Source organism: Sebastes umbrosus, chromosome 13 (assembly GCF_015220745.1).
Source record: "Sebastes umbrosus isolate fSebUmb1 chromosome 13, fSebUmb1.pri, whole genome shotgun sequence".
NCBI classification, from domain to species: domain Eukaryota; kingdom Metazoa; phylum Chordata; class Actinopteri; order Perciformes; family Sebastidae; genus Sebastes; species Sebastes umbrosus.
The window spans coordinates 15,421,674-15,431,849 of record NC_051281.1 but is presented as its reverse complement, the minus strand read 5'-3'; the positions used below and the strand labels follow the sequence as shown (position 1 = coordinate 15,431,849).

At 38.3% G+C, this 10,176-nt stretch overlaps 2 protein-coding genes across 2 annotated transcripts; both read right to left on the bottom strand.

Moving 5' to 3' along the window:
* Positions 1–177: 177 nt before the first annotated feature.
* On the bottom strand, positions 178–3,732 carry klhl41a (kelch-like family member 41a). The gene is made up of 6 exons (XM_037790445.1): positions 2,447–3,732; positions 2,199–2,356; positions 1,991–2,098; positions 1,716–1,901; positions 775–921; positions 178–664 (listed from the first exon to the last, which is right to left on the bottom strand). Exons 1-6 carry the CDS (start codon positions 3,530–3,532, stop codon positions 553–555), a joined length of 1,797 nt encoding a protein of 598 aa, XP_037646373.1. The 5' UTR covers positions 3,533–3,732; the 3' UTR covers positions 178–552.
* Positions 3,733–4,241: 509 nt separating this feature from the next.
* On the bottom strand, positions 4,242–10,153 carry bbs5 (Bardet-Biedl syndrome 5). Its single transcript, XM_037790446.1, has 12 exons — positions 9,983–10,153; positions 8,930–9,012; positions 8,463–8,528; positions 7,552–7,601; positions 7,098–7,225; positions 6,869–7,004; positions 5,968–6,063; positions 5,472–5,534; positions 5,241–5,375; positions 4,893–4,976; positions 4,644–4,667; positions 4,242–4,553 (listed from the first exon to the last, which is right to left on the bottom strand). The coding sequence occupies exons 1-12, from the start codon at positions 10,042–10,044 to the stop codon at positions 4,452–4,454; spliced, it is 1,029 nt and encodes a 342-aa protein (XP_037646374.1). The 5' UTR covers positions 10,045–10,153; the 3' UTR covers positions 4,242–4,451.
* Between the last annotated feature and the right edge of the window lie 23 nt (positions 10,154–10,176).

Below are 10,176 nucleotides of genomic sequence, written 5' to 3'. Positions count from 1 at the left end.
AAAGCTTCATCTTTTTTTCATATCCATAATTAATAGGGTACTGTCAGGGTTGCTCAATTAACTGAAATTATATATTTTGGATATCATGCATTTTTGCTAATGTCCATATTTTATGAGCTGTGTTTAAAGTGTTGCTTGAAAACAAACCAATCTAAAATGATGAATAGACACCGTGAGCCTGTTAGTGGGAAATTATATTTTAATACTGAAGAGTTACAAGGTACATGTTGTCATTGACTGGAAGAGGAACATTTGCAGATCAAGAGAGGAAAACATTTATTTCTATGCAAACCTTTAACAGTAACAATACTCATATCTAATGGGTAATAGTGGAGAAATCTCAACACATGATGTGTTTTAGAAGATCAGACTCAAAATCTGGCCCAAAAGGCAAGAAATAAGCCAATTGAAACCATGCTACATTGCATTAAAACACACGGAACAAGGCATACGTTGTGATACATTAAAATGTTAAATGACAACAACGAGCCGCTAAATAAGAACATGTACATATTATTCTTGCCTACAGCTATAAAGTGAAAGTGCCTGTTGTTACAGTTTGGGCATCTTGGCTGGATTCAGACGCATGGACACACAGGAGGCTCCAGCTGCATAACGCATCTCTCTGATCATACCACTCCACTCTTTCTTGTCCTCTTCATACCTGGTGAGACAGTTGAAACATGTCATTATAATATAGAGTATGAGGAGAGCTATCATTGTAAAAGAAAATGAGCAAGACCACGTATAAATTCCAACAAAATCAACACATACTGCCAAATGTCGACGATTTCACTGGGTGCACACTCTTTGTTCTCATTCTCCACCACGGCGAAGCCTCCTACAGAGTACAACTGCCCTCCGCAGCTCACCAGGTTGACTGAACTCCTCTCCTGGGGCAACTCTGTGAAGGGTGACCACCTGCAACAAGATGCACTCAGCTGTATTAAAGAGGACCTATTATGCTTTTGTGCTTTTTCCCCTTTCCTTTAGTGTGTTAAATATTTTTTTTGTGCATGTAAAAAGTCTGCAAAGTTAGAAGGTCCCCGCCAAAGGGAGTTACTCTCCCCCACAGAAACACTGCTCCTGAACTGCCTGAAACGCCTTGCTTGAAGTCCCACCTTTTCTTTCATAACATGGTGATGTCACCAAGTAACACATTTGCATAATACCTGCCTAGCGGCTAGTTAGGCACGCCCTCAAACAAAGCTAGTTAAAGCGGAGCCAGTATGAGAAAAGTGTTTTTTTTAACATTAAAGCTTGTGAATATGTTCTTCTAGAAACTCAAAATACAATAAGTCACCTAAAAATAAGCATATTAGGTCCTCTTTAATGTGATATCTCGATTTTTGCAAGAGTTCCTTGACTTTTAAAAAAAAAAAAAAATTTAAATTAAAGGAATATGAAATAAATCATATACTGTATATCTGTTACACAAATTATAATAAATTGACTTTTTTCAGGATGCTTTCTCCTCTTTGGTTTAACTGCTCACAACAAAGATTGAGACCACTGATTTAATAATCCAAATATAGAAAAAAACACTGCAACATTTTAAAATTTTTGACTGAAACTCATTTGAACATAGTTAAGTTATATATATTTTTAAAACTTGGATTGGAAATAACCGTAATAAATCAGAAAATAATAATAAACAACCATGCACAACACTTTGAGGGGCCTGTATATAAATTGTAATAAAAAAAAGCGCGTACTTGTTGGTTCCAAAGTCATAAGCTTCACATTCAGCTATGAGGCCTTCCTCATTGACTCCCCCAGCGACAACCACCTTCCCGTTGTGGATAACCGCCCCGAACATGGATCTGGGTGTCTTCATGGAAGCCACCTCTTTCCACTCTGACCTCTTGTGGTTGTATGCAAACATCTTATTGGTTGCTTTACTTTAGACAAATGATTCCAGAGAAGGGTTAATGTCATATGAAAATCATAGTTGGACTTGACATAAAATGTTTTGGCATTGCAATCTTACTTGTCATCCGTTTTTCCTCCGATACAGTAGACCAGCCCGTTCTCAGAGACCACACAGTGGCCGTGGATACTCATGGGCAACTTTTTTCCTGGAGTCCACTTCATTTTTCTAAAGAGAGCAGATAAAAAGTATTTTAACAGTAAAGTGCTTTCAATTAGACAAATCTACCGAATGAGCATATCCAAAATGGTTGGTGTACTGAACTTACTCAGTGTCATAGCACATAACAGTGTCCAGAGACTCATTAGACTGAAGATCTTGTCCTGCGACAGCAAAGAGGAGATTTTCACATTCCCCCATGGCGAACAAACACCTGGGGGTGGGCATGGGGGGCAGAGCGATCCATTCAGCGGTGAGACTGTCCAACTGAAAGACACATTTTAAGATGATTTAAGGGAACTATTTTTGATGTTTTGCAGTACATCTGCAATGTAAATTGAATGTTGGTGTGTGTACCTGGTAGAAGTAACACTGCAGTGGGTTTTCTTTGTCCTCTTCATCTACAAACAGTCCTCCCAACACATACAGGTTGTTCTTCTTCGATACCAGACTGACATGGTTTCGGGGGATTTGCTCTGACAGTGCAGCAAGAAAGCATTCGTTCTCCTGGACGTCATAAGCCACGCTAGAGGTGTCATTGATCATCAGAACCATGTTTTTGGCATACATGCCATATCTGCGGTTATCGTTCAGATAGCCGGGCAACTTTTCCTCCTCTCCTTCCTCACCATCTTGTCCCTTCTTCGTCTCGGGCAGCTTCCCCGCAAAGGCGTCCTTTATGACTTTGATTTTTTTGAGAAGCTCAGGATCAGCCTTAATGATGTCATCCTTCTCCACCTTCTCCTTGAAGTACTTCTCTGGGAGCAAACGGAAACGAATGCAATCAAAGGCCTCCGCTAAGGATTTCACGCGCTTCTCTTTGTCTTTTTGGATCCACCTCATGAGGGTCTCGAACACTACTTCCTCTTTCTCTACATTCAGTGCGTCTGCTCCAATAACGGCAAAGAGTTCAGGCGGAGCGAGCTCTAGGAAATGCTCATCCTTGGCTATGGTCTCAAACCGATCTGCAATGTGATCTCGAGCTGCCATCGCCAGTCTGGCGCTGTTCAGCACCAGTGCCAGTCTGTAGATGGCAAGGCAGTTCTTCTTTGACAGCTTCTTCTGGAGATAATTCACACAAACTGTGAACACCGAGGGGATCTGGAAGCGGTTGGCGGCGGCCAAAATATCCTGCACGTTGTCGTCGTTGATGTCAATCTCTGCTGAGTACATGTAACACACAATCGCCTCCATGACATTGGGGTCCAGGTTCTCCAGAACAACCTCCATTTGATCCGTCTCCTTGCCATCTGTTGAGAAGAACAGCTCCCGGAAATAAGGACTACAAGCTGCCAGAATGAGACGATGGCAGGGGATGCTTCTGTCTCCAACCTTTAGGACGCTGTCGATTAACTTGTTCTCATTCAGGAGCTCTTTGAGTCCATCCTGCAGCAGAGTGCTCTGAAACAGACGGAGATCGTCCCGCATGCTTTGGGGATCCATTCTTTTAGGACAGGAAGTGGATGGACGTGTTCACGACAGGACTGTCCTAGCTGGTGGAGACAGAGAACTATAGGCAGCCAGGTCTGAAGCCACTTCAATATAACCGTGCCCCCTCTAAATATAGCCACGCAGTCCATCCATGAAGAATTCAGGTTGGCCAAATCAGAGCCCACACAGCTGTCATAGAGTAAAAACAACTGTGGAACCTTGTCACCCTAGTGATTAGTAACAATATTGTTGTATGGCCACAGAAATAACCTCTGACATTTGCATTTCATTTGTCTATCTAACAGAGTGAAATACATTATTTTACAAGAAAAACAGCAAAACATGTTAACACAGGAGCAGGACCATTTCTTCTCCCACTTGGTGTTCACATTTCATCTCATTTAGGTCATTTACTACAATCCTGTGTATTCTAGAGACATCTACGTGTGTGAAGTGAGTCACAATTCACTGATATATAATGACCATTTCGCTACAGTGTGAGTCAGTATGTCTGTGACACATCCACAGGGGGGTTTATCCAACGAGAAGACAGGGTCAGTGAACAGCTGCTACCACAGGAGGTGACGGTTTGTTCTCCCTACAGATTTTTAAAATACTTTATCACCTTGTGCAGCTATGCATTTAGCCTGAGATCATTGTGTTCTTTCCACGTACAAATTAATAGTGTGTGAGATATAGTACAAACCTACTGCATTCATTCATCTATTTAAATACATTTATTAACTTTGAACAATACAAACTGCATTATATTTCACATTCTAGTCATTACAATGAAATGTTTTATACAAATATCCTCACAATAAATATATACCCTACATGTAATCTGGTATTTTCTTTTTATGAAAAAGTATCTATGCATAAACTGTACAATTTTTAACCGGACCTATAAATAAATATGTTTCCTATTATTTCAGCCCATGACTTCCCACAGTCCTTGAAGTGTGAAGCCATCCTTCAGCTTCTCAACGGCGAGTCCCAGCTCCTCAGAGAAAACTGGCTCGCGGTCTTGTTGCTTTGGAACAACAGTAAACAAATGAAAAGAGTTATAACACGACATACTTTACAATTATAGCTAAAGATAAAATTAATTGTGAGACTTTACCTTATTTCCATCAGCAAAGTAAGCCTGTGGGAAAGCAACACACACAATTCACACATTTAATAAAAATATATACTAGGACATACAGTATCTGTGATAACAGGTTATTGTTGTCTGATGAGCACAGACATGAGTACTAGGCAACATAAATTCATGTCTGCTTATCATGCTGAAGGGCGTTTAGCTGGCAGCTATTCTGAGAGTCTGACAACTAAACCATCGACTCCCTGAGGAGTGATGAGTGTAACTCACAGTGAAAGCATCGGTCTGCTCATCTGGCTCAATTTCCACGTCATCGGGAAGCTGTTCCACTGTCAGTTCCTCCAACGGCTGGGGCTGCAATCAATGTTAGGACAAACAGCACTATGACAACAAGATCATCTGAACTGGTGACAGAGCCAGCTACAATGGAGAATTCAAAACAACTACGGGAATGTAGATACGAAAAGATTTGCTGTGAAAGTAACACAGTAATTAAAAAATACACATGTAGAGTATTTTACATACGAACAAACAGTTCACCCTTTTCTGACATGTTTTAATATTATACTGTTGAGGTGTTCAAGGTCATTGATTCTAATATTGTGCATTGGTGCCTACCTTTTCTTCCATTTCATAGTCCACTCCAAAGATGGGGTTGGCAGAGTACACCTTATGCAATGAGTTGATTTCCTTAAGTGCATCTTGAAGCTTATCCACAGGGTCAATCTTAAACCCGAGCACATAGCCACCACTCTAAAAACAACAGCATATTTGTGTATTACACACACTCATATTACAAGTATTAAATCATTATATTGTGACTCAAACTGCAGAGGAAAAACATTTTACCTGGCGTGAACTCTCAATCACCAAAGCCAAGCCAAACTTGGAGTCTCTTATTCTGATAGACCACTTGGAGAGGAAAAAGATAAAAAATGGAATTAAAATCTCAAACTGAAAGGGAAACATTATTTTACCACAGAAACAATCATTAGTAGCAGCTCATGTGCAAGGGTACAGCGGTGTCTATCTATGACTAAAGTGAAACTACCTCAATTTTGAAAACCCCACCTGTTAAAACAAAAAGAGCTGCAGTGGCACAGTGCCCGATACTGAATTTTGGGCAGTATGGGATGCATTTCCGATACTGGTATTGGTATCGGAACAACTCTAGTTATGAATACTATTATCTACATTACCGTATCTGTTTCGACCTTATATCAGTATCGGATCGGTGCATCTATAATTTGCAATACAGAACTGTATGCTCATTTTGCCCATTTACTTGACAAGTCAGGTGGAAAGTGAGGACTGGATAGGTAATGTTATTTAGTGTATTACTTACAATCTGAAGGTAAGGAATGCTGACGTTGAAGCTCTCGTTCATATTGGCATGCCACACGATCCGAACATTGGTGATAAAGAAGGTTCCAAGGTTACCCTAAAAGAAAGAAAAGGAACTCAGTTACTCATATTGCAGACAAATTATCTCCAGTAATCACATCTAATTTAAAGAGTAACCTTCCAGTATTAGATGTGTACTCTTAACAATGTATTGAAAGAAGAAAAAAGAACACTTACAATGTTTACTAACATTTCATAGAACTGTACTGCTCATTAAAAACTTGTTAATAAATGACAGTAGAAAGTACACACACCTTAATACATTTGGGCTATGCAAAGTAACATTTTAACTCCTCTTGTTAAGCTATGTAGAACTAGTTTAGTGTTAGTCTGTGTGATGGAATAATTGATACACAAGTTAACTTTGGAAAGAAGAGGTCCGGAGCTGATGATGTCTTACAAAAGAAGGTTTATTGAAGCTTGATCAAGGAGAATTGTCAGGTCTCCACAATAGATGCTCTCTGCGTGAAGGCCTCACAACTCTGTCCTTCCTCCCCGGTGCTCAGTGTCTTACCCCTTATCATGTTTTGACTTACTTCGCTCCTCTGGCATCTCTGACCCTGGTTGCCCTAGCGACTGGCTTTACGGTCTCCACTACAGGCACAGCTGTACAGATAACGGTGGCTCCTCTAGACAGGACTCCAACCCAATAATGTCAACAGAGGGACACTCTGACAAACACTCTGACCTTTCTACCAATAAGAGAGGAATTGATGGAAAATTCCATCACAGTCTGAATATGCACGTTGTCAGTCAGAGAAACTCTAAATAACTCTAAGCTAAACTGGAAAATGCAAAATTAAAGTAAATCATTTGGACAAACACATTTGAAGCACCCGTACCTGATCACTGGATAAATTCCAAACTCCATTGATTTTGTCATACACTTGCTCCCGGGGCAAGAGTCTCAGCTGCTTATTTTGAATGAGAGCGGCTCGCAATTTCAGGTCCCTGTACATTTTAGAGGTCTCATAGGCCCTGCAACAAAACAAAAACAGATGTATTTAGCAAGATATACATTTTATGTAGAATGTAATCTGAGAATTAAACACTCCCTCAGCATTGTTTTACCTGTGGACAGCAATAACAGAAGTAAAGAGCCGTGGACTTCCTGCAACCACATTGGTGAAAATGAACTCAAATCTTGTGTTGTTGGACTTTGTCAAGATGTAGAGCGCTTCAGTTTGCCCTCTCAATTTCTGGAAAATAACATTCAGTCAATAAATGACCATGTTTATCTGTCACATTTGTTAAGGTCTTCATTTATTATTTACGTGAATAGCATGTTGAAATAATGTTGCCGTTATTGGCTTTGTCTTTGCATAGATTAGATTGGTACTTTTTTCCACTTTAAAACTTGTGAATAAAAAGACTCAACAGGTTTGACTATGGGGCAATCAAACATGTGTTCAGAGAATATAATATAAAAAGTATATGTGATGTGTGTGAGGAAATGTGGACTGGAAATAACAATACAGTAATAAAATAATTAATAATTATAGGAATGAAACAAAGGTTGACTTACTGAGTTAGCTGTCCTTGTTGTGATGTTAATGATGGAGTTGTAACCCACAGCTAAAACAAACAAACAAAACAGATTTGCGTTTAGGTTGGCAAGACTTTTCATATGGTTCCGCACTTGGCTTCTTTCAGTCATCTTGACTCTTTGTTGGCATGTATTTGCAAATGCGAGCACTCAAAGTAAAAGTATGAGCCTTAAGACATAAACCACACTCAGATCTCCGATATCTTTTAATGATTAGTTTCTTATTCTGTTTCTCAGTATGCTTTTCATTATTATCTTACAACACTAAATATTACTTGGAGTGCTCATTCATTGAAACACTTAAAATTAAAGTTGATTGAACATGCAACATTATTTGAGTAACTATTTTGAGTAACTATTTTGAGTAACTATTTTTTTATTGGATTATTCTGAAATTGATGGCAATGGTCATTCACAAGATCTTCAAGATTCATGTTTCAAGATGTTTATTGTCACGCCGGTTATACAGGTACAATCGTGTGAAATACTTTTTGCTGGGAAGCTCTATTAAAAATAATAAGTTATATTACAATAATAAAATGAAATACTTTGTACGAGGCATATTAATAACATATACAGTATATACAGTGCAAGATATATGATTGAGGTATTGCACTTGTTTATTGCACTTTTTGTGTGAGAAAATGTCGTATGAATTATCTATTTAAAAAAAAAATTGTTTGGGTTTTAAGCAAAAAGGAAAACTAAATGGAGGGTGTACAGGAGAGTCATTAAACCTACAATAAAAACTGTTTAAATCCTTTGCAGATTTCATATCAAGTCATATCATTTAATGCCAAAAGAGGGCAGACATATTCAGCTGATGCACAGCTAGTGGAGACACAATGCAATAAATATATAAATGCATTTAATCACGATGGTGTACTCACACAAATTGACTCTTGGCAGGGCCAAAGAATGCCAAATTATTCTCAGGTTTGTTACCAACAGTCGTCCTGCAAAAAAAAGGTGGACATCATCACATATTAGATAGATAGATAGATAGATAGATAGATAGACAGATAGATAGATAAACAGATAGATAGTAACTTATTGATCCCGAGGGAAATTCAAGTTTCCAGCATCACAGTTCCATAGTGCAAAAACATGTTCGTAAAAAGGCAGTAAAAAAGTTAGTAATGCAAAGTACAAAGTACAAAAAAATATACCAGATATAAAAGGAAATGAAGAAAACTGTTAAAACTGAATATAGTGCAGGGTAACAACTGTGATACACGACTATTAAAAAAGTGAATATAGTGCAGAAGAGACTGTTAAAAATGAGTATATTGCAGGGTGACCAGCACACACAAGGTTGCCCCTAGATAGGTTTAACCTCCAAGATAAAGCTAAATACCTCGATCTCCGTTGTTTCCTTTGGTGTCTTCTATGGAGTCCAGGCAGTCTATTAGTGCTTCTCCTGGACGAGTTTTCATCTGCCTGTGTTACAGGATGGATTGGACAGATTGATCAGTGATCAGGTATTGCTCTTATTATCACAGCTGGTTACAGTAATACTAATACTAGCACAATGTTAATCTTTCAAGATTCAAGATTCAAGAGTTTTATTTGCCATTTGCACCTATAAGTACATTTGAATTCTGAGCAGTTTACACCGAGTCAGCTTTAAGAAAAGAAAAAAGGTAGAAAAGGCACAAGGTAATTACAGTACAAAATAAGTATGCACATTCAAATCAACACAATAAATAAATAAATTATTAAAACATAAAACCTGTGTAGTCAATAAATAATTTAACAACCCACTGCATAGGAACGATATCCCCAGAATATAAATATACAGTAAATAAATAAATACTTCCAAAACTGAATACAAAATAAATGCATAAAATAAATAAATAAATGCAAAAATAAATAAATACATATTTTTTTTTAAAAATGTATAAAAAATAAATACACAAATAAATAAATAAATAATTAAAATATAAAACTCCCTCAGTGTAGTCAATAAATAAACTAAACTACCCACTGCATAGGAACAATACCCCCCAGTATACAAAAATACAGTATATATGCTCCATGACCATGTTATGGTTATGTTATGTTATTACCACGAAATAATATATTTCAGACAATTACACAGTGGAAGGCAGCATATTGCACAGCATTACAGTCACTTCAGTTCAGGTGTACTGTGTGTCAATAAAGGTATGGAGGTGAGGGGTATTTGTGTCCCTCTTCAATGAAATGAATCTATGACATCTAATGTTATACACAAAACACACGTGACATAAAGCATCTTTAGACCTGCAGTCTCGTGTTAGCAACCACGTTAGCAGCAGGCGAATTACTTGACGTCATACCTTTGGTTAGCCAATTAGCATAACTGAGCTAACTAAGCTAGTTTTGTACGATGGTGTATTATTAATCCCAAAGTATTTAAGTAACTTACTGTGCCGTTATGTCGAACCTAACGTCTCTGTCCTCCCAGAGAGCATCTAAGACAGAAGCCATGACTGCAGGTAAAACCCTCCTCGGCTTAGTTTAGTAACGTTTACTAGCTAACTACTAGCTAGCTGAGTGTTAGCTGCTGGCTAATCTGAGCAAGCCTCTCTAGCGTCATAATCACCATGGCAACAGACGGCA